The 24,607-nt window shown below is 44.1% G+C and overlaps 1 protein-coding gene across 1 annotated transcript in view; it reads right to left on the reverse strand.

The window, feature by feature from the left end:
- The window catches only part of LOC118091708 (probable acyl-CoA dehydrogenase 6), a 61,594-nt gene that overhangs the window by 11,799 nt on the left and 25,188 nt on the right, over positions 1 to 24,607 (reverse strand). Inside the window, exons 3-5 of the mRNA XM_035128939.2 lie at positions 10,653 to 10,782; positions 4,168 to 4,274; positions 2,331 to 2,498 (exon numbers count right to left, since the gene is read on the reverse strand). Of these exons, the coding sequence (XP_034984830.2) occupies positions 2,331 to 2,498; positions 4,168 to 4,274; positions 10,653 to 10,782 (405 nt within the window). The remainder of the gene's footprint in view (positions 1 to 2,330; positions 2,499 to 4,167; positions 4,275 to 10,652; positions 10,783 to 24,607) is intronic.

A 24,607-nucleotide genomic window follows, 5' to 3' on the forward strand; every position in this document is an offset into this window, starting at 1 on the left:
TGAGACTAGGGTCCTACAGGATTTAACCTCCTTCCGCTGGGCCTGTAAGACAGAGCTATTCTGCCTAGCCTTTAATCTGAACTCAGCCTGATCTTTTATTTCCCTTCTCTTCCCTCCCTCCCTCCCCTTTTTACAAAGATTACCCTCTCTGGGACCCCACAGCTAACTCTCCCCTGGCCTCCTCGCTGGCCCAAGTAGGACTAATTTAGCCAGCTAGCCCTGGGTGACTGTCTAATGTTTATTGGATGGATTTTCCCCAAATTGATTTTTGAACGTTATTCATGCTTTTATACTGTATTTTATGATGTTTTTGTGTTGCATTACAATTAGGTGTTTTAAATTTGTTGTTAGCCACCCTGAGCCTGGGTTTCTGAATCAGGAAGGGTGGGGTATAAATAAAATTTTATTATTATTATTATTATTATTATTATTATTATTAACTCAGTTCACATAAATTTTAATTGATCTCAGTCACGGTATTATCATTCCTTCCATTTGCATGTTCAGGCAGTGGGTGCTGTTTACTTATGTAGCCAAAACAGCACCACCCACATGCAAGGGAAGATATCGGCAGGCTTGAGGGGCAGGGTGGAACCCATGGTTCACAGAAGTACAAAAAATATTGAGGGCGGGGGGAAACCCCTAAGGAGGAAGGAGAAAACCCCAAAGCCAGCCTAATGAGAACTGAGTGTGATCAATGGTCACAGAATGCTGACGGAGCATTGTGGGATGGTGGTAGCGTTAATGGAACCCTGAACAGAGGCACTGTACGCTGCAACATTTTGTTGCGGTTCCCACCTGTCCTTCTCCAGTGCAGAAGAGGGGCGGGATCAGCCCTGAAGATGCATGAGAAGTTTGTTGGTTTGTTCTTTTAACGGAAAAGGAGCAGTTAACAGAACAAAAGTCCTTTAATAATAAATGGAAATACTTTCATCTGAGATTGTGGGCAGTGCCGATAATGAAAATTCCAGTCTTATCTCTGGGGGGCGGGGGGAGAACAGTATTTTTCCCATGGAGAAAACATACCGGTAGTGACTCTGATGCAGGAAACCCTACTATGGTCCGCTGACATCGAAATCGGCCACAACTATCTACTTATCCTTAAGCTGACCTGGAGGCCTTCACCAGTTGTCCACAAAGTCTCTGAAATCCCCCACTCACTGCCTCACAGCATGAGATGCTGAGAGGGTTGCCTCTTTCTCCCATGCAAAGTATGTAGAGCTGAAGGAGGACGTTTCAGCTCTGTGTGCTTTTCAATTGTCATTGCCAATCTCAACTCTACATATATGTCTTTGGACATATTAAACCCCAGCTTCAACCATATTTTGTAAAGGAGGATGGTGGTGGTTCTGTGTTTTCATTTGTTTGGATCCCGAATTGCTCCTTCGTCGACTGTAAAGTGTCGGGGGGAAGCAATTTCTACAAACAGCCTTTCCACCTGAAGCCCTGACCACCACCATATCCACATCACTCCCAAGCCACCTCCAACTTCCAGGAGCAGATTTGTAGGAAAGGAGGTGAGGGGGCTGCAGAAAGGGAAAAGGTGAGGCAGTAAAGCCTATTTCATGAACTGTTCTAAGTTCATGGTTGGAAAGTTGGGATTCTGGCCATCAGGTTTGCAGGTCACCTAATGAAGTTAAGCAACAAAAACAGTTTATACAGTATGCAGCAAAGAAATATATCTATCTATCTCCTGGCTGTAGCTTTGGTGACCGTTCTCCAAGACATACTAGATTGATAGCACTATTGTTCCGTGTTGTTTGGATGTTTCAAGGAGTGTTTTTACAAGTATTGTGTTTTTTAAAAATAAATAAATCTGTGGGTTCCTTATCTATTCCTACAATAGGTTACAAATTAGCACATCAAACACATATCTAACAGAAAGATGGTTTTACATTTCCGCTGCTTGGGGTGAGGGAAGGGGTAGAGACTATGCATAAAATATTTACTTTACTTTCGTTCCAATTTCTCATTCTTTCCCCCCTGCGACTTTCAAACCATGACATCTCATTTAGCCTCTCTCAAACATGATTGATTATTTTAAAATAGTATCTCATTTCCAGGCAACACTGTTTTCATTTGAGGATGGAAGGACAGGTTAGGGAGGTCAGAAGATGTTCCAGCCCTCCAATTTTTGGTACTACTGCCATTTCCCCATATAATTTAATTTATTACATTTGCATCCTGCCTTTGTTCCCTCATGAAACTGAAGGCAGCAGACTTGCAGTTCCCAGGCAGTCACCCATCCAGGCACAGGCCAGACCCAGACCTGCTTAGCTTCAGCCAGTTGGTGCCTTCGCAGACATTCACAAAGACACCAGTTTTATTACCAGGTAGTTTCATCGGCAGACACAGAAGAGATTTGTTTCTGTGAGGTGGTCCGTCGCTCGTGTTGGCCAGCAAGCACATCCAATCTGCCTGACATCCAGATGTAATCCACATTTTGCCACCATTTACAACATAGTCGTCTCCTTTTCTTACAGCCTTTGTCTTGATGCCTATTCAAAAGTAAAGAAATTGTTAGGCGTACCTGTTCCAGAAATAAGGGGTCTAAAAAAATCTTTTCAGGCTGTACAGGGCTTTGTGCAACAGCACCAGCATACTGGAACTTAGTCTAGTAGCTAACAGGCAGCTAGTGCAATTCTTTCAGCAGTGGTGTAACACGATGGTTATAGTCTGCCCTAGTGAGCTGAGTTGAGCCACTGCATTCTGCACTAGCTGCAGCTTCTGAACCAACCTCAGGGGCAGCCCCACAATTTGCCATTTGCATTGTGGTACCATGCAAAACACCAGGCCCTTTCTCCCTGCAAGACCCCATTCTGCAAAGCTGTAAGACAGGGGTCCCCAAACTAAGGCCCGGGGGCCAGATGTGGCCCAATAGCCTTCTAAATCCGGCCTGCGGATGGTCCGGGAATCAGCATGTTTTTACATGAGTAGAATGTGTCCTTTTATTTAAAATGCATCTCTGGGTTATTTGTGGAGCATAGGAATTCGTTCATATTTTCCCCCAAAATATAGTCCGGCCCCACACAAAGTCTGAGGGACAGTGGACCGGCCCCCTGCTGAAAAGAGTTTGCTGACCCCTGCTTTAAGATTATGATCCACAACCCTGATGAGGAGCCCTTGTCGCCACCAGCTCAGGAAGCCCACCTGCAGAAAATCCTTTCCATACCTAGAGACCCAATTTCGTGTAATTTCAATAGCCCTCTGCAAGCTTATACACAGGTAGTGCTGAGGGTTTTTTCTTAATTTGGAGTCCCCAAAATATACATGGGGGCATCTTATACATGGAAAAATACGGTATATTGGGAGGGGGGGTTATTGGGTTGTTTTTGTTTTTTATTATGTATTTTGTGGTTTTATATTTTGATTTTATCCTGTGAACCGCCCTTAGACCTCTGGGTATAGGGCGGTATATAAATAAAATAAAATAAAATAAAATAAAGCTAGTAAATTGCAGCTGCGGCAAGGGTGATCTGCTCTCCCCACTGCAGCCGCTAGACATGGAGGAAGGAGGCGGGGAAAGCAGTGGTCCCACCCACTTTAAGTATGGCTCCACCTATCAGTGGCATGCAGCCCTTGACAGATTGCCTTGGAGAGAATGTGACAGAAAAAAGGTTACTCGGTCCATGGCATTTGGCAAGCATGTCCAACAGGTAGATTGTGATCTACCGGTAGATCACTGGACGGCTGTGGTAGATCACCGGTAGATCAGTGGCTCCCCCCCCTAAAAAAAGCTCAACATCTTTGCTTTGCCCTGCACCCCTAAAATGACCTGAACCACCCAAAACAGGGCTTTCCTTCCTTAAAAAACCTCAGCAACTTTGACCTGAACCCCCTAAAAGGGGTCAGATTACTGCCAGTTTTTAACCTGTGAGTGGATCGTAGTCTCTTGGAAGTTGGCCACCCCTGGCATATAGCATAGCAACTAGCAGCTTAATCTCCTGCACATCTGTGAAACTGAGAATGTAAACATAGTTTACTGGGTGATCTCAGGCCAAGCACCATCTCGCAAAATTAAAGTTTCTGTGTTGTCTGTGTGGGGTGGGGGGATTGTGTGTGTGTCGCCCTGAGGAACTTTGAGGAGAAGCAAGATCCAAAAACGTGACGAAATGAACACTAGCTTACACATCTTATAAAATTCCTAGGCATAATCTATTTACTTACTTGCAACATCTGAGCCTGCACCAGGTTCACTGACTCCTAAGCAAGCCACAACATCTCCAGCTATACTTGGGGCAAGGAATTCTCTTTTCAGCTCCTCAGATCCAAATCTGCAATGTGAAATATTCAGAACGTTGTATTGGCTACAATTCTGAAGATTTCTGGATGCAAACGGCATTACAATATTCCTCCCCCCCCTTTTTTTTCTTTGAACGGGAGAGTAATACTTTCAGTTATGTCTTTTCAAAATATTCAAGAGAGACAGAAGCCATGAAAATAACTTGTATGTCTGCAGAAGGGGAGAAACAACAAGAAACCACAGAAAAAGAAGATTTACAATGTGGCTATCAAGGAAGTAAGGCAAGGGCACCAAGAGGCAGCTTCTTCTAAGCAGTGAGAACCGATCCAAATGGACTGGTGGCTTGCTGGAGCAATTGACAAATGCCCTGTGTTTCTGCAATACCCTCCCTCTTTGCAATCCTTGGCAAGCAGCCAAAAACCAAAAAACGCCAAACATATAGTGACATAGGAAGCTGCCTTATACAGAAGCACCTGCTCACACAAAGGGGTTCCTTTGCCGATGAGCACACTCAATGCTTCTACGTTCATGTATTAATTTACAAGGCCCTTAACAATTTGAGTCCAGGATACCTCAACGGCCAGCTAATCCCATATATCCCTTCCCAATCGCTGAGTTCTTTGGGGGAGTCACTGTTAGAGACCCCCCCCCTTCCCACACACGGTTGGATGCACAGCTCGAATCCAACAGGAGCTGTGTGTTTAGTATTGTGGGCCCAATTTTACACAATGCCCTTTCAGTTGGGGGTCAAGAGGCTTCCCTCCTTCCTGAACCTCCAGAGTCTACCGAGGACTTCTTCTTTTTTGGAAGCAAGCAAGCAAGCAAGCATTTTAACTAAAGTCTGATTTTATAGATTTAACAGATTTTTCTGTATTGTGTTTTTGTAAATCGCTTAGAGATTTATTATAACGAAGCGGTATATAAATTGCTCAGACAAATAAAGATAATTCGCAGACTTCAGCATAGCCCTGCTCCTGCCCTACATGCAAACAATCCAAGAGCGGGACTGATGTTTCAACTCCGGAACAAACTGCAAATGCAATTCTGTTGAATGGAGTTACAAAGGAGAGATTTATAAGGGCATCCGAACACTATTTCGCTTACCACACTCACTTCTTCCACGCAGATGCCTGTGTATCCCAGGAAAATGCTTCCCAAGTTCCCCTTAAAGAGCAATCAATATGCTTTCTGGCAGATGGGATTCTTGCCGCGCTGAACAAAAACATGTCTTAGATGCCTGCACTTCATTTTGAAGGGGGGTGGGTGGGATTTGTTCCCTTCTCTTAATATGAAGGAGGGAGGCAGGGAGATGAGATGGTACTCTTTCTTCTTTCATATCCCACAGGGGAGGAAAAGGAGCCGTGCGGAGCGCCGTGCAACTGAATTAATTAAATCTAAAGTGAGGAAAGTTTCTAATTAAGACTGTCACTTTATGACATACCATCAGTGGGGGGAAAAGTGTAGCTTCAAGTAGGAACAGCTGCAGGTTGAGTTCTTTCACATTCCACATTTCATTAAACCACCCTACGCTCACGTCTTTCTAACCGCCACGTCAAATGACCCACTTCAAAGGAGATGGCAGATCTTCCAGGACGAGTGCGGCACTTGGCACACACAAGTGGCGCAGCGGATCAGCACAGAAGGGCATCAAACAGCTGATAACCCAAGACTGAACAGCAGCAATGCTGAAAAGAGTCAATCTTGAGAGTCACATGCTTCTTGTTGTTTAGTCATTTAGTCGTGTGCGACTCTTCGTGACCCCATGGACCATAGCACGCCAGGCACTCCTGTCTTCCACTGCCTCCCGCAGTTTGGTCAAACTCATGTTTGTAGCTTCGAGAACACTGTCCAACCATCTCGTCCTCTGTAGTCCCCTTCTCCTTGTGCCCTCAATCTTTCCCAACATCAGGGTCTTTTCCAGGGAGTCTTCTCTCCTTATTAGGTGGCTTCAGGATCTGTCCTTCATGTGAGCACTCAGGGCTGATTTCCTTAAGAATGGATAGGTTTGATATTCTTGCAGTCCATGGGACTCTCAAGAGTCTCCTCCAGCACCATAATGCTTAGGGAGGGTTGAATATATCTGTTTCTGTTTTTCTCAGTTTCTCGTTTTTCCATTCTTAAGTTTGGGTCTCCATATCAGTTTGCAGTAAATAATAATAGAAACAGTCCTCATGAAAAACTCTCCTGTTAAGACACATTTCTGGAACCAACTTTTGCTCTATACATGCTTTTGCTAAGCAAATTTCCTCAATGTAACAGAGGAAGTTACAAACTTAATTTGTTCCGGAGGTCCATTCTTAACCTGAAACTATTCTTAACTAGAGGCGTGCTTTCACTAATGGGGCCTCTTGCTGCCGCTGCACCACCGGCACACGATTTCCATTCTCATCCTGGGGCAAAGTTCTCAACTCGAGGTAACTCTTCCAGGTTAGCGGAGTTTGTAACCTGAAGCATTTGTCACCTGAGGCGTTTGTAACTCAAGGTACCACTGTACAGTATATGAATCTTCACACATGTATGCATTATGTAGTTGCAGAAATGCATTGCAACATCGTGAGAAGTGTGAGTTTTGCCATCAGGTATGGGGAAAGTGGCCATGGTTTGGGGAAAACCTTGTGGGCCAAGCTGGGACCTGTGATGGGCCAAAGGTGGCTTGTGGGCTGCAGACTCTCCACTCCTGCTTTAGAAGTTTTATTAAAAAATTACAAACCTCAGTGTTCCCTTAAGCATGGCGATGCCACCCTTTTGTTGAAGACCTGCTATGGGCTGCACTTCCGTTGCCCCTGGAGTTTGTTATTAGAGGGAAGGCTAGGCGGTCCATTTGAGCTCCTGCAATTCCTTTGCAAAAGAAGTATCAGGGCAAGCGGTTTAGGGTTTATTATGCAGGACTCCCAATATAATCAGAATTTCCCATGTTGCTCTTCCTACCAACAGTGCCTGCAATTTCTGCTGCAAAGATTCTCGTATTCCAGGCATGTCCAACAGGTCAATCGCGACCTACCGGTTGATCGCAGAGTGTCTGTGATCGATCATGCTCAAACTTTGGTGAAGCCTCCCCCAAATAAGCTCCTCGACTCTGGTCATTCAATCCAATGGGTAGATCATTGCCAGTTTATTAATAGTGGGAGTAGATGACAATCTCTTGGAAGTTGGACGTGCCTATTCAGTTCTCAACCAATGTGTCCCTTCCCTGTCGCCTCCCATCTCTGTTAGTGCAGCATATTCTTGCCATTTCCGTGAGACATTTGTGTAGCTTGTAAATGGATGTGATTAGTATCCCAGAGGCTGTCATTGCCACATGGTGTTGAAAAAACACTGCAAATGTAAGCCAAAACACTGGCGGGGGGGGGGGGGGATGAAGCCATGTGTCGGCTATTTATTGATTTGTTTATAAACCACAGGGAAGAATTAAATATAACAAAACCCCATTCTGGGGAATTCTTTCCACAGTCTTATTGCATCAAGCTGCCATTTTTATCCTCTGCAGTACAATAAATGGGCCAGAGTTTGGGAGGAAGCAATCAATATGTGAAATTATGGCAACCCGCACGTTGTCTGGGGGTTTACACCACACATGTTTAAAAGGAAAGAGAGAATGCTATTTGGAAAGATCTCTCTGGGGGAAGCCGTCATATCGATCAAAGAATGTTCACATTTCTAACTTGTCTAGATAAATAATAGGGCTGTTAATTCAGAAAGGAGTAGAGATGGGAAGACAGGCAAAATGCATTTTACACCTGGACTTGACCAATTCCAAATTCAACTTTAACCACACGGTTGGATTACTGCAAAGGACTTTTTTGTAGGGCCACCCTTGGGGTTGGTCCTGAGGCTACAGGTGGTGCAGAACATGGAAGCTAGGTTGCTTGTGGGGACAAATTACCACCAGCATATAACGAATTGATTGCAGGATTTTCACTGGCTGCCGATTTGCTACTGGGTCAAGTCAAGGTGTTGCTACGAAAATCTACTGCTCAGGACCAGGTGACTTGAGACACTACCTTAAAGCCAATGGTCTGCAGGAAAGCTTCTTTGGCAAGTTTCACAAATCACAGAAGCCTGTGCTCCAGTAACTCAGAGTAGGACTTTCAGTATGACTGCCCCTGTATTGTAGAATAACGTTTCTGTCAAAATACAACAGGCACCCATTATCTCCACTTTCTGGAAGCAGCTGAAGACATTTCTCATCCCAACAGGCTTTCCCAGCTGGTTGCCACAGGTATCTATCCTGTATTGTTTTAGTTTAGTTTTAAATATATCAGCTGGTTGTTGTTTTGTAATACCGTTTGCTGTTTTAATTGCACACTGCGTTTAGATGATTGTGTGCAAGGCCATGAATATATCAACAGTAATAATGATGATGTGCCTACGTGTGCTTAAATCTAAATCCACAGGCTTCCTTCATAGTTGACAACACAACAGAAGGCAATCTCTGCCCCACCAAGAAAGCATAACCAGGTTGTCTCAGAGGCTAAGGGTGCCATTGATCCGCTTCAGGTGCAGCCACTGACGTAGTCCATGCTTTGGTAACCTCAAGACTGGATTACAACAACACACTGTATTTTAGGCCACCCTTAGCTTTGCTCTAGAAGATTTGGTCTGTGATGCTTTTAATGACCACCTTACCCCATATGTCCCAAGTAAATTACTGAGATCATTTGGGAGAACATTATTAGTGGGTCCTCTGTGGTCCAGAAACATGACTTGTGTCAACAAGGAGGCATGCCTTGAGTGTTGTGGGCCCAACTCCATGGAACCCCCTTCCATTAGAAATCAAGCAGGCACCATCTCTGGTAGGTTTCAGATGTCAGGTTAAAGTTGTTCTATTTCAGAAGGATACTGTTTTGCTGGGAAAGGTGCACAAAAGGGCAACCAAAATGATCCCGTGGCTGGAGCAACCAACATTTTTGACTTACTGGTTTAGGGGGGAAACTGAGCAACGGTGATGGAGACATGACAGGCATAAAAATTATGAATGGTGTGGACAGAGAGAACTTTTCAACAGCTTCTACATACAGAAGTTTCTAAGACAGGTGATAAAAATCCCTTTGAGATTTTCTTTCATGGTATTTTTAACTCTGGTGTCTACATGTTGAACGTTGATGCTCCTATGATTCTCTCATCCCGAATTACTTCCATCCATCTTCTTGCAAATTAACTGTCCAATCTTGTTCTTGTCTCTATTGAGTTGGGTGGCAATATTACCTGCTGAGAGTTTATTTACTTTTTTTTTTTTACCTTGAGGCTCATCTCATCGGCAAAAGTAATGGTACTGCAGTGAAAAAAAACATGTAACAAGGCTTCTATTTCCTGAACTTCCAAACAAGATAACCAGCAGCTTTGATAAACTAGAGCGATTATTGACCTGCCGAAGTGGTGGGTGTTGGTGAGCTGAGATAATATGCAGGTTCAGGTGTACAGAACCATTTCTACTAATGGATTTTTCTATGTTACCTTTCCTTCTAATTTACAGAGTGGTCTTTGATCTTCATGGCATTTGCCTTCAAAACAGCTGCTAAGTAGGTCATATGGCAGCTCCCATATTACAGATGGGAAATTGGGGCAGAGTGCACAACTTGCCCCATACGATGTTCACAGAGGCAGCTGGAGGGGCCATCAGTCAGGCGGTGAGCCGGCTTGACATTGTAAACACATCTGGGCACTTGATGATAATCTGTTATACAGGTACTAAGAGTCAACAGCCTCTTTAGATACAGTTACACCACAAGATGGATAGGAAGGCACTTTCCTACTCCCAAGCTATGCACTGCAGCTAGAGACCAAATTGGATGTCTTGTAATCAAGTTATGAAGTTGATGATAACAATAATATATTGGGGTTAGCGCTTCTGTTTTATTTAGTGTTGAAATATGTGCTTATGAGCATCACACAAACTATCTGAAAAAACCCTCTTGCTATAACCTCATTTTGCCCTTACACCAAAATAATAGCAGCTTTCTTGAAATTGGTAGCAAACAAATTAAACCAGGACCTTACCATTTATTTCAGATCTTTGCTGAATTGTGGTGAATGTAAACACATACCAGGCAAGTTAATAGCTACCCTATTTATTTATTTGTGGGATTTCCTATATTGCCTTTTGTTAATTGATCCCAGGGCGATTCACAATAATTGAAACAACCAAATGAAGCATTTAAACAAATCCTCCAACAAGGATATAACTTTTCATTAAAATTTGTGTGCGCTACTCTTGTTCCTTTGTTGTATTTTATGTCTTTGGGTGAAACATATGTCACATTTAAAATCTTCCATTTTTGCCTTCCTTCATTATGCAGAGCTAGAAAGCTGTAGCTCTTTTTCTGCTTTTTTTTAAAACTCACTGCCCCCCTGAAGAACAAACCCTTTAAAGTCAAGAGAAAGAGCCAGTGAGTTTTCTTGGAATACCTACCTTGCAAGGGCAGGTGTCGCCATGTCAGCTTGTACTCCAATCGCCATGGGAACCCCTCCACAGCGAATATTTCCCAGTTCTTCAGCCACTGCAATACTGTATGAGAAGTCCAGGCCGAGGCCACCATATTCTGTTCATAAGAAAGGAAATTTTCTTCTTTAGAATTATAAAATTGTATTCAATCAAAACTTTACTTTTATTACTATTGTTTTATTATAAATTATTACAATAATTTATTATTTATTTATTACCACCACCACTTACTTTATTGAAAAATTTGTTGTTCACTATGCATTTGGATTACCTCTTAAGCTACCGTAACCTAATTTTTGAAGGATGGTCCATCACAGAAAAGAGTAGGTTGACATTTATGCTTGGATACAACTGGATATCATTTTAAATCAAGATTGTGAACTGAATTTGAATTGATTTTTTTTGCTTTCTAAGAATTCCCGATCAATGCTGGCAAGGCTACCAGTATCCTATAATGCAGCCTTCTCTGACCTGATATTTTGCATTCCAACGACCTTCAGCCCCAGCCAGCATGAAAAATTGTCATGGAATCAAGTGTTATACTGTTTGTACATCTTGTAAAGCCAAACTATAGTTTACTGGGACTGCAGAAACATGCAGGCTCCTGGAGAGGAGCTCACAGCTCTTCTAAGTGGTGATCTGCTCAAGGGATGCTTATTTGCACTGCTCGCTTAATACCCAATTTAAAACCATGATTAAGAAGAATGCTTACATTGGTAGAAAACGTTTTCTAAATTCTCTTCTTAAAGGTTATTCCTCCCATTTCCATCACCAGGAATAAACCTCCTAATTCATGCTTATTTGTCTGAAGTTATATATGTACAGCCTAAAAGGATTTTTAGCAACTGACATTAAGAAAAACTCATAAAGCCCTCATATTTTGAAGCAAATGGCATTTGTTCAATTACGGAAATATACAGTACCAGAAATCATGGGCTAAGATTTATCCAGGGTTGTTTTTGCTGAAGAGTTGATAGCAAGGCTTTAAGCTGATGTTAATGCTTCTCTAAATGGGACTTATTTCATTAGTCTGGGCGTAAAGAAGTCAGGTTCTTGACTTGCTCCACTGGGTCAGAGTTTGCTCCTCTCGGACATCTGTCAGAAAAGAAATTAAGTCTCCACCAGGACAAACTACAGAGTACATACTAGCTCTATTTTCCCACACAAGGACAGTGCAGGGAGACCATTACACAGCACTGACCAAGCTTGGACATAAGTACTGTTGCTTCAAAGCTCAAACTCGAAGGTTACCTCGAAAGTTACCCCAAATCTGGTGCCTCCAATTGGTAATGATGCAGCCCTCTTGAAAAGAAGGAAACCTAGGGTTGCATCTAAGGAAGTTCTGCTCAGAACTGGCCCATTGAAATTAATCAGCCTAAGTTAGCCATGCCCATTAATTTCAATGGGTCTACTCTGAGTATGACTATCAATGGATACCCACTGGGCTCCACAGAGCGTGGTATTAATTGTCTTAGATTCAGATTCAGAAGAATTTCACTCAAGGGGCACTCCTGCCAATAGAGGTGGAAGGAGTGACTTTTGTCAATTCGCTATTCTTGTACCCTACTGTAAGGGGAAGGGAATACAGAGATCCCCCTCCCATCATCAAGAGCAGCTCCTCCAATAGCAGCAATGCCAGAGGGGAGGGGGAGGGGTCCAGTGAGGAAGGAGGAAGAGGGATGCAGGGCTCCGGCAACACAGAAGAGCCCCTGCTACACATGAGGGAGGAAGAAAGAGAGGGGGAGAAGGGAAACATGGAACGCAGGCCCCTTTTCCCTCCGGTTCTGGAATTACGCAGGAGAAGGCGGGGAAGAAGGTTTGGCGTCCCAAGACTCTTATGCTGGAAGAAGACGAGGGGCGCGCCATTCCCAGATTCTGGCTCGGACTAAGCAGACATGTTTCTGCACCCCCATTTCACTGTAAATAGACTGCACTACCGTGTTTCCCCTTTGTTAAGACGTAGTCATAATATAAGCCATGGCAGGGTTTTTATGCATTCGCGAAATATTAGACATACCCCGAAAATAAGACGTACCTTGTTGCTTCCCTTTGGAGCCTCAGAGAGGCTTGAGACCAGATGGGAGGGGGCCCGAGGCAGAGCGGCAGCGGGGCGACTGGCGGCGGAAGCAGCACTGCCGGAACGTTGTGGGCCGCATGGCCCGAAGCAGAGCGGCGACTGACGGCGGCGGGAGCTGCGCCGCCAGAACATTGTGGGCCACATGGCCTGAGGCAGAGCGGCAGCGGGGCGACTACGGCGGCGGGAGCTGTGCCGCTGGAACGTTATGGGCCGCATGGCCCGAAGCAGAGCAGCGGCGGGAGGTAGAGCGGCGGCGGGAGGCAGAGCGGCGGCAGAAGCTCTGCTGCCGGAACATTGTGGGCCGCATGGCCCGAGGCAGAGCGGCAGCAGGGCGACTGACGGCGGCGGAACATTGTGCGCGGCATGGCCTGAGGCAGAGCGGCAGCAGGGCGACTGACAGCGGTGGGAGCTGCAGCAGAGCGGTGGCGGGAGGCAGAGCGGCAGCGGAAGCTCTGCTGCCAGAACATTGTGGGCCGCATGGCCGAGGCAGAGCGGCAGCGGGGCGACTGACGGCGGCGGGAGCTGCGCCGCCAGAACATTGTGGGCCACATGGCCTGAGGCAGAGCGGCAGCGGGGCGACTACGGCGGCGGGAGCTGTGCCGCTGGAACGTTATGGGCCGCGAGTTCTTTAGGAACTCGCGGAACCAGATCGGGCAAAACCTGGTGCGCAGCGCAGGCGCGGGATGAGGGACACGATCCAGCCTCGGCAGCCCTAGCGACGCGAGGGGGGAGTTGCGAGCCTGCCGCTGGATGAAGCAGCCCCACCCCACCCCCTGCAGAGTCTCCGGAGCCAGATCCCTCGGCAGGATCACTTCCCGCCCCCACTGCTTAAGAGGAGCTGCCGGTGGAGCGCAGGGAGCCTGGAGGGGTGGCGAGGAAGGCAACCTGTCCGTCTGCCCGCATCCCTCTCTTAACTGCTGTACGGTAACTTGGCAAAGAGGTTTCCCACCTCATCGTCCCTGCAGGCAGGCAGCCACGTTAGAGGGGAGAAGGGCAAGGGGGAGGGAGTTCATTAATGTTTCGAGAGTCAGCTCAGGAAGGGGACAAAGGGAAGGCTTTAAAAGCGTCGCGAACAGGGAGATATTCACTTTTTCTTCAACAAGGTGTCCCAATGCAACGGCTTAAGTATCTCCTCTTTTACGTTGCAATCTGCGTCAGCTTTTGCAACCGATAGGGCTCCAGCGCCGGCGCCCAGAGCAGATCTATCCATAGACAGTTCTTGCTTCACAAAACCCAAGTCATGTAGCACCGTTAAAAAAAAAGAGACACCCCCTGAAAATAAGACACCGTGTTTTTTTTTGAGGAAAAAAAGTTATAAGACGGTGTCTTTAAAAAGGGGGAACACGGTAAATAAAACTGTCTAAAGACAAGAATGTGGAGCATCGTTACTCTAGAGTAGTCGCAACAACAGCCTCTGACACCTACAAAAATCTGCTCTGGAGAACTTGGGGACTTATTGTAACAAGGGAGGGGGGCTGCAGTGGGCGAGTTTTTAAGTTAATAAAATGTAAAATTTAGAAGCAACCATTTAAATGCATAATAAGCTGCTTCAAGCTGCTTTTCATATGCAAATGCCAACCTTACTCGAAACCTGACAATCATCTCTCAGAGTCCAGAACAATGAGGAAAAGCACTTTTGTGAAAAGATTTGATCTGCCACATTTTACCAGCTATAGACGAACACTCAAGGGCGCAGAGGAGATTGCTGTCCTCTCACAAATATGAGCATTAAACATACTGTATGTTCATGAAAGCTTAAACCATAATAAATCTGTTAGTCTTTAAGGTTCTATAAGTCTTTTGTTTCCCCTTCATGGATCAATGCCTTGTCGTGGCGAAGGGGCTTGAATAACTCAGAGAAGCTATGAGCTATGCCATGCAGGGCCACCCAAGATGGACAGGTCATAGTGGAGAGTTTTGACTAAACGTGATCCACCTGGAGAAGGAACTGGCAAGCCACTCCAGTATCCCTGCCAAGAAAACTCCATGGACAAAGACAACAGGCATATAAAAGTTATGACGCTGGAAGATGAGCCCCTCAGGTCGGAAGGCGTCCAACATGCTACTGAGGAAGAGCGGAGGACAAGTACAAGTAGATTCAGAGCTGATGAAGCGGCTGGACCAAAGCCGAAAGGACGCTCAGTTGCGGATATGCCTGGAAGCGAAAGGAAAGTCCGATGCTGTAAAGAAAAATATTGCATAGGAACCTGGAATGTAAGAACCATGAATAGAGGTAAGCTGGATGTGGTCAAAAATGAGATGACAAGAATAAATATCGACATCCTGGGCATCAGTGAACTAAAATGGAAGGGAATGGGCGAATTCAGTTTGGGTGACTATCATATCTACTACTGTGGGCAAGAATCCTGTAGAAGAAATGGAGTGGCCCTCATAGTCAACAAAAGAGTGGCAAAAGCTGTAATGGGATGCAATCTCAAAAATGACAGAATGATCTCGATACGAATCCAAGGCAGACCTTTTAACATCACAGTAATCCAAGTTTATGCACCAACTACCGGTGCTGAAGAAAGTGAAATTGACCAATTCTATGAAGACCTACAACACCTTCTAGAAATGACACCAAAGAAGGATGTTCTTCTCATTACAGGGGATTGGAATGCTAAAGTAGGGAATCAAGAGATAAAAGGAACAACTGGCAAGTTTGGCCTTGGAGTTCAAAATGAAGCAGGGCAAAGGCTAATAGAGTTCTGTCAAGAGAACAAGCTGGTCATCACAAACACTCTCTTCCAACAACACAAGAGACGACTCTACACATGGATATCACCAAATGGGCAGCATCGAAATCAGATTGATTATATTCTCTGCAGCCAAAGATGGAGAAGCTCTATACAGTCAGCAAAAACAAGACCTGGAGCTGACTGTAACTCAGATCATCAGCTTCTTATAGCAAAATTCCAGCTTAAACTGAAGAAAGTAGGAAAAACCACTGGGCCAGTAAGATACAATCTGAATCAAATCCCTTATGAATACACAGTGGAAGTGAGGAACAGGTTTAAGGATTTAGATTTGGTGGACAGAGTGCCTGAAGAACTATGGATGGAGGCTCGTAACATTATACAGGAGGCAGCAACGAAAACCATCCCAAGGAAAAGGAAATGCAAGAAGGCAAAATGGCTGTCCAACGAGGCCTTACGAATAGCGGAGGAGAGGAGGCAAGCAAAATGCAAGGGAGATAGGGAAAGATACAGGAAACTGAATGCAGATTTCCAAAAAACAGCAAGGAGAGATAAGAGGGTCTTCTTAAATGAGCAATGCAAAGAAATAGAGGGAAACAATAGAATGGGGAAAACCAGAGATCTGTTCAAGAAAATTGGAGATATGAAAGGAACATTTCGTACAAAGATTACCATAATCAAGGACAAAAGTGGTAAGGACCTAACAGAAGCAGAAGACATCAAGAAGAGGTGGCAAGAATACACAGAGGAATTATACCAGAAAGATATGGAGGTCTCGTACACCCCAGGTAGTGTGGTTGCTGACCTTGAGCCAGACATCTTGGAGAGTGAAGTCAAATGGGCCTTAGAAAGCACTGCTAATAACAAAGCCAGTGGAAGTGATGATATTCCAGCTGAACTATTTAAAATTTTAAAAGATGATGCTGTTAAGGTGCTACACCCAATATGCCAGCAAGTTTGGAAAACTCAGCAATGGCCAGAGGATTGGAGAAGATCAGTCTACATCCCAATTCCAAAGAAGGGCAGTGCCAAAGAATGCTCCAACTACCGCACAATTACGCTCATTTCATACGCTAGCAAGGTTATGCTTAAAATTCTACAAGGCAGGCTTAGGCAGTATGTGGACCGAGAACTCCCAGAAGTGCAAGCTGGATTTCGAAAGGGCAGAGGAACCAGAGACCAAATAGCAAACATGCGCTGGATTATGGAGAAAGCTAGAGAGTTCCAGAAAAACGTCTACTTCTGCTTCATTGACTATGCAAAAGCCTTTGACTGTGTCGACCACAGCAAACTATGGCAAGTTCTTAAAGAAATGGGAGTGCCTGATCACCTCATCTGTCTCCTGAGAAATCTCTATGTGGGACAAGAAGCTACAGTTAGAACTGGATATGGAACAACTGAGTGGTTCAAAATTGGGAAAGGAGTACGACAAGGTTGTATATTGTCTCCCTGCTTATTTAACTTATATGCAGAATTCATCATGCGAAAGGCTGGACTAGATGAATCCCAAGCCGGAATTAAGATTGCCGGAAGAAATATCAACAACCTCAGATATGCAGATGACACAACCTTGATGGCAGAAAGTGAGGAGGAATTAAAGAACCTTTTAATGAGGGTGAAAGAGGAGAGCGCAAAATATGGTCTGAAGCTCAACATCAAAAAAACCAAGATCATGGCCACTGGTCCCATCACCTCCTGGCAAATAGAAGGGGAAGAAATGGAGGCAGTGAGAGATTTTACTTTCTTGGGCTCCTTGATCACTGCAGATGGTGACAGCAGTCACGAAATTAAAAGACGCCTGCTTCTTGGGAGAAAAGCAATGACAAACCTAGACAGCATCTTAAAAAGCAGAGACATCACCTTGCCGACAAAGGTCCGTATAGTTAAAGCTATGGTTTTCCCAGTAGTGATGTATGGAAGTGAGAGCTGGACCATAAAGAAGGCTGATCGCCGAAGAATTGATGCTTTTGAATTATGGTGCTGGAGGAGACTCTTGAGAGTCCCATGGACTGCTAGAAGATCAAACCTATCAATTCTTAAGGAAATCAGCCCTGAGTGCTCCCTGGAAGGACAGATCGTGAAGCTGAGGCTCCAATACTTTGGCCACCTCATGAGAAGAGAAGAATCCTTGGAAAAGACTCTGATGTTGGGAAAGATTGAGGGCACTAGGAGAAGGGGACGACAGAGGACGAGATGGTTGGACAGTGTTCTCGAAGCTACGAACATGAGTTTGACCAAACTACGGGAGGCAGTGCAAGACAGGAGTGCCTGGCGTGCTATGGTCCATGGGGTCACGAAGAGTCGGACACGACTAAACGACTAAACAACAACAAGTCTTTTGTTGTTTTTTGCTGGATGAGACATAGCTACCCCACTAGAAACTATAAAAAACTATGAAAAAACTCTTCTCCCTTAATACATGCACACGTAAGTTTTATGCGTATGCCTCCTTTCCACAGTTCTAACTATGCTCAAGATGGCTTGCAACATGAAGATACACAACTACAACATAACAAAAGTAGTCATAAACAATAAATAAAACAATAAAAAATACTGTTCAGCGCCAAACCGAACAATTCCCACATACCAAGATTCAAAACTAAGATACAAAGACCAACAGAAATAACAACAACAGCACCCCAGTCGGAGATGTGAGAACACAGAATCTGTAAGTGTAATCAGCACTTTGCCTAGTTGGACATCCTAGAAAATGATAATCCCACAAAGGGCATTAGCAGTTCCCCTGCAGTACAGACACAAGCTGGTGTAGCACAGTGGCTGAGAGGGAGCTATACGTCTGTAACCTCCAGATTCAAATGTCACCTCGGCCATGACCTCACCCGATGGACTTAAGCACACTCTTCTCCCGCAGCTTCATTCTGCACTGAGTGGGGATATAATCATACAGACTTGCCTTGAGGGATCATCGTCATCATCATCATCATATTCCAGGCCAGAGATAAAGCACAATGAGAAAGCTAATCTATTCTAGTTACAGGAAACAAACAAACAAACAAAATTCCTTCCAGTAGCACCTTAGAGACCAACTAAGTTTGTCATTGGTATGAGCTTTCGTGTGCATGCACACTTCTTCAGATACTAATCTATTCTGACACTTCCATTATCAGGCTATTTCCAGGACTACTTGGCAAACGTGATCTTAATGCCCACCTGCCTGCTAGCCCAACATATTTTCTACGATTTACCCCTGCATTCATTCCTCTCTCTTTCTGCCTCTCTTGTGCAAAATTTTGGAGCAAGCGTAGGGGACCCCCAACTCCCATCTGCATGGCCATTAGTCATGGGCGATGGGAACTGCAGTCCAGAACTTTGATGGCACTATATAAATGGTACACAACCTGAAACAAATCTCTCTGCAAAAGACAAAAAAAAATGCAATAGCAATACAGGCATTTGACTATAATAGTACCTGTCAATGCTAATTGCAATACAATTTATCACAGATCACACAGCAACCCGGTGGAATGCATAATCGCATTATTAAGAGGTTCAAAGCCAATAAAGTAACACACATGGATACACTGAATATGCATTTAATGGTCCGTCAAGCCAAGAGCAGTTTTAAAAACAAATGCCCTGTTCTGTATTAACTAATGCATAAAATGCCAAACAAGATCATGCAGAATCCTAGTTGGCACCTATTCAGGACCCTGCCGCTGATTTTAATTAACCTTATCTCATTTTGAAATGTACAAACAAACCTCTTCTCAGGCTAATTTAAATTCATCTATTTCATAAGGCCCCCTTCCCCAATAGTTATTTCAAAGGCGCCTGGTTTTCTTAAATAAACGCACCATGAGGGTTAGGCATGTTACACTTATGTTGCACCCTTCCATCATGGGGACATGGATTTCTCTGAACATCACAAACATGCAGTTTATCCTCCTGTCAGGGGGTATATAAGACAGACAGAGAGACAGACAGAAAAACAGACACAGGAAACAGATTGGTCCAAGGTCACACAATGAACTTCATGGCTGAGTTGGAATTTAAAGAGAGCCTGTTGTCAGGCATCAACTAGTATCAGCCCCAAGCACCATGGTCAATGCTCAGGGATGATAACATCCGCAGGGGTGGAATGGGGGCACAGATTCCACATTCCTATTCTTGCTACTATGGAACCTCTTATTAAAGGAAGTTTAACTAAACAAAAGTTTAAACCAGAGATAGGGAGCCTGTGGCCCTCCAAGTGTTGTTGGAATCCAACTCCCATCAGCCTCAGCCAGCATGCCCAATAGTCATGGATGGTGGGAGTTGTAGTCCCAGAATATCTAGAGCAGGCATCCCCAAACTTCGGCCCTCCAGATGTTTTGGACTACAATTCCCATCTTCCCCGACCACTGGTCCTGTTAGCTAGGAATCATGGGAGTTGTAGGCCAAAACATCTGGAGGGCCGCAGTTTGGGGATGCCTGATCTAGATAACCAGAGATTCCCCATTCCTAGATTAAACACCGAGGTGAGGCGGTTAATTTTTTTTATAAATACCAGGTGTCACCAACCCGGAAAACTCTGCAATGGTTGCCAGTGAGCTTGCAGGCCTGATTCAAAGTGGTAGTACTAGCACCCAAAGTCCTAAATGACCTGGGACTCAAGTACCTAAAGGAGTGAATCATCCAATGTATACTACCTTTGGTCCACAATCAACAAGGGAGGCCGTCTTGTTGGAGGTGCTGCCTCTTGCTGCAGTGTTGGCCTGTGACGGGGCCTTCTTGGTGGTGGTCCCCATTTGTGGAATGCCCTCCCTGGTAAAGTGTGTTACTGGGTTTGAGGAGAAATGTAAAAACAATCCTGTTTACCCAGGTGTTTGATGGCTGAAAGGTAATGGCTGTGCCAGCTGTGGGGGTATGTGATTGCTTTCAAATGTCCTAAAATGCTTTTAGATGGGTTTTTAAAATTGTTTTGCAAAAGAAATTAGTTGTTTTTTTTAAAAAAAAAATTAAAAACGCTTTATTTTATTTTAAATTGTACTGTTTTAGTTTTTTTTATGTTTGTCACCCTGGGCTCTGTCATACACTTAAAAACAGTTTCAAATTCTGTTTATAAATAACAGCTATAGATGTTTGCCAGCATTAAGCAGTCAAGTGGATATCTGGGCACAATAAAAGAGGGAGAAGATATAGCAACCTGTTCCCTTGACCATGGATCTGAGATATATTTACAATCAGCACCAGCTTTCCCATCCAACATTTCCATCCATAGCTAAGCTGCATTTGTGCCATACATTTGAAGCAACGCCTGGGAAAAAGAATTCTGGGGTCTGTATTTTGTCAAGAGTGCTGGGAATTGTAGCTCTTTTAAGGGTAAACTACAGTTCCCATTAGTTTTGTGGTGAGGGCAGAGGAAAGAAGGTAGAGAAAGAAAAGGTGGGGGGGAGCAGACCAAAATATAACACTTTTTTAAAAGCCTTGGAAACCAGAATTAATGTATAACTATTTAATTTTTTTTTAAGAACTGAGCTTGTTGAGAAAAAGAACAGCCAGGTTTTTTGGCAGTGTGCCTTGATTTTTAATCAGTTTTTCCAAGGCTGTTTTCCTTAATATGCAGCAGAGATTAGTGTTCTGATTCTCTCCTTTTCTCAACGTGTGGAAAACTGCTTCCTCTGCAAAACAAAATTTTAACAAGGTCGTGGAAGATGAAACGTATGACCTGAAATGCAGCTCTGCCCTCAAAAAGTGGACTTTGACATTTGTGCCTTAATCCATGCCTTATGATGAGATGAAGTAAAAACAATTTTAAAAACTGAGAGCAGCAAACTAATAACCTAAACAAACTTACCAAGCTGCAGCAGATTCATGCTACAGTCCCTCACCGAAGACTCCTACGCAAACTTAGTAATCATAAGATAAGAGGCAAGATGCTCTTATGGATATAGAATATGAAACAGTTAAAATTTTATGGTTAAAGAATATGAAACAGAGAACATAATAAATGAATAGTTCTCACAACGGAGGCATGTAAAAAGTGGGGTCCCCCAAAGTTATGTACTGTATTGTGACAAAACAGCGAAGAGCACTGAGCAGGCCAAGTTTGCTGATGACCCCAATTAATTTAGGGTGGTAAAAACAAAACAGGGACAGCAAAGAACCCCAGAAGTTATCTCTCCAAAACAGCAGAATGGGGATCAAAAAGGCAAAAACAGTTCAACTGAAGCAAGTGTGAAGTGGGATAAAAAATTCCTAGCTTCGCTTATAATGCTGATACTGTTTGTGCTGGCAGCCGTAGGCCAGGAATGGGATCTGGGCATTGACTGAAATGTCTCTGTACTGGTGCTGTGGAAAAGGCTACTTCCATCTTGAGGGACATTAAGAGAAAAGCATAGAAAATAGACCACAAATATCACAACACCTTTATACAAATCTATGATGCAAACGACGCACGGAATACGGTGTACAGTTGGTGATGCAGTACAATTGGCTTCAGTTTATCAGCCTTTGCGGTTGTGGGGCTGTCACTAGGGCCTCTACGCTGACGTCAACACAAGTGTTATACCTTGTGCGTCTTTGCCCTTTGGTATTAAGAAGCAATTCAATTTTGCTTGCATTAAATGAGAAACTGCCTCATTCTTACTGCTCCAACCACTGAAACACAGGTACTCCTCAAAATTTGCACTTCTCCAAATGTTGCAATGCAGTTCTCCAACCAAAAATGCATGTAATAGGGGAACTTTGAACAAAAATGCTTATATTATTGAACAGAACATACAAAAATGCATTATTTTAGGGGCATTTCCTAGCAAAAATGCATATATCAGTCAAAATGCATATATCAGTCAAATGTTTTGTATAGGGAGAAAAATCACACTAAAATGCGAATGAAGTTTCATGAGGAAAATCAAAATTTGCTGTGGAAATGTGGAGAAATGAGAAACTTACACAACCAAAAGTGACAGTGTCATCTTTCCCTACTTTCCAGGAGCTGCACTTGCTCACAGATTAAATGCTCCGAGAAACATTCCTAGACTAAACTTGCTGTTGCTTGCCTAAGGAGGCACGGCTGATTAATGGAAAACACATCATTGTAATTAATTGCAAATCAAATTATATCACAAATGACTAACGATCGTGGCACAAAGGCCATGTTCATTAAAAATTTAACCTGCCACTATCGAGAAAGGTGTTTTTCTGCTCCTTACATGACAAAAAAGAACCCTGGCCTTAACGCAGATTAATTACCAACAGGAGCATCATTTTGACCTTTTAAGTAATCAATGCCCAATGAACACGACAGCCGAACTTTACATCTTTTGCCTTAAATAGCTGATAGAGAGTAAATAGTGGGGAAGGGGGAACTGCATTTCCTAAGAACCATGCAGACAGTTATGACATCCTAAGCACCACACAAAGGTTATATGGTTTCTTCCTACCACCCACCATCTTGGAACTATGATTTTTTTATGGACAGACGTATCCCGTGAAGCAAGTGGAAGCATCTAAAGAACATAAGAAGGGACTGCTGGGTTCAGCTGCAGAAGCCCATCTAGTCCAGCAACTTGTTCTCACAGTGGTCCCCCAGGAAGCATGCCAGCAGGATGGAAGCATGACAACGCTCGTCCCTCCTGCAGTTTCCAGCAACTGGCATTCAAAATCATACTTCTACTCCATGAATTTGTCTAATACTCTATTAAAGCTCTCCAAGTTGGTAGCTGCCTCTTGTAGGAGCCAATTCCATAGTTCAGCTATGCTGCGTTGTGTGAAGTACGTTCTTTTGTCCACAATCTTCCAACATTCAGCTTCCCTGGCTATCCCCAAGTTCTTCTCTCTTTTTTAAAGCACTGCCCATGATCCCCAAGCAGTGTGACAGGTGGGAGTCCACCAACATGTACAGGGCCACGGGTTGCCCATCCCTGCTGGAAGGCCTCACTTGCCCCATTCTCCTAAGCGACCACAGTGCCCATCTCTCACTCCTGCTAACAATACCTCCATCTCCATCCATCCTCAACCTTAGCTGGGGTTGAGCTGGGAAAACAACAAAAACCTACCAAGTGATCTTCCCAGAACGATTAGAAAATGTACATTTCATGCTCCAGCTGTGCCGTTTCCTCCCCAGGGAGATAGGATTTTCTGCAAGTATCCACAGAGATACTGGCATTCCTTCTCCCTTCCCAAGGACAGTAATTAACTGTTTGAGTAACAGAGGGCTCTTTCCTGCATCAAAGGGGCAAAAAACAAGGCCGGACATAGCATTTTTTAAAAAATCAAGTTTCCTTGTATATCTATTGAGGTTAAGGATTCTCCTTTCACACACATGGGAAGTATTCAGCGCAGCACTGTCTGAGATCAGCTATTAAGATTCTGCAGGCATGGGAATAATAGATTGCCCCCGTTTTCCACAGGGATCTCCACAGTCCCTGCCATTAGACACTTTTATACGATTGTCTCTGCTTGGGTCACAAGAAAGGTCTCCGAAACTCACTTAGAATTCAGAGCTCAGAGTTAACGCCTGCCGGAGCTTCCCCTTTGGAAAGGGGCATCTGCAAAACAGCAGGCAATGAATCTGCCAATCTGAAGTCGCTGCTACGTTGACAAGCAAGGTGAAACGGCTCCCCAAGGTAAATGTGCCACCAGAAAAAGGGCAGAACAATCCTAGGAGTGCATATACTGAAGCTCTGTTAATAGAGGCTGGATGCTCCTTTAACAGAGTTTACATTTTGCCCATGGGACGTCTTCCCATCCTCTGCAGTTGCATTTTCAAAATGCTCCCCACCCCCCAAAAAGCAGCATGTAAACAGTTCTGCACCTGAGTCAGTTGCACTGAGATTAAGACAATTTACTCCCAGGTAAAGGCATATAAAAATTGGTTGGTGGTTATACCAAGACAGACAATCTACCTCAGTACTGTCTGCACTGTTCTACAATGGCTGGCAGCAGGTCTCCAAGGCTTCAGACACAGGTCTTTCCAGCGCTGCTTGCAGACCCCAAGATTTTGCCTGGGACCTTTGGCATGCAAAGCCTATGCTCTGAGCTACAGACTCACTGGGATTGTGCCATTCCCCCCCACCCCACTGTTTCTTTTTTCTTTTCTTCAAATAATATTTATTGGTTTTCAAAAATTCACAAAAAAAAGAATAAAAAGAAAAACATAGAAAAGAAAAACATATCAATTCTAATATTTTAATTAACATTGTAGA

Source organism: Zootoca vivipara, chromosome 12 (assembly GCF_963506605.1).
Source record: "Zootoca vivipara chromosome 12, rZooViv1.1, whole genome shotgun sequence".
In the NCBI taxonomy this organism is placed as follows: domain Eukaryota; kingdom Metazoa; phylum Chordata; class Lepidosauria; order Squamata; family Lacertidae; genus Zootoca; species Zootoca vivipara.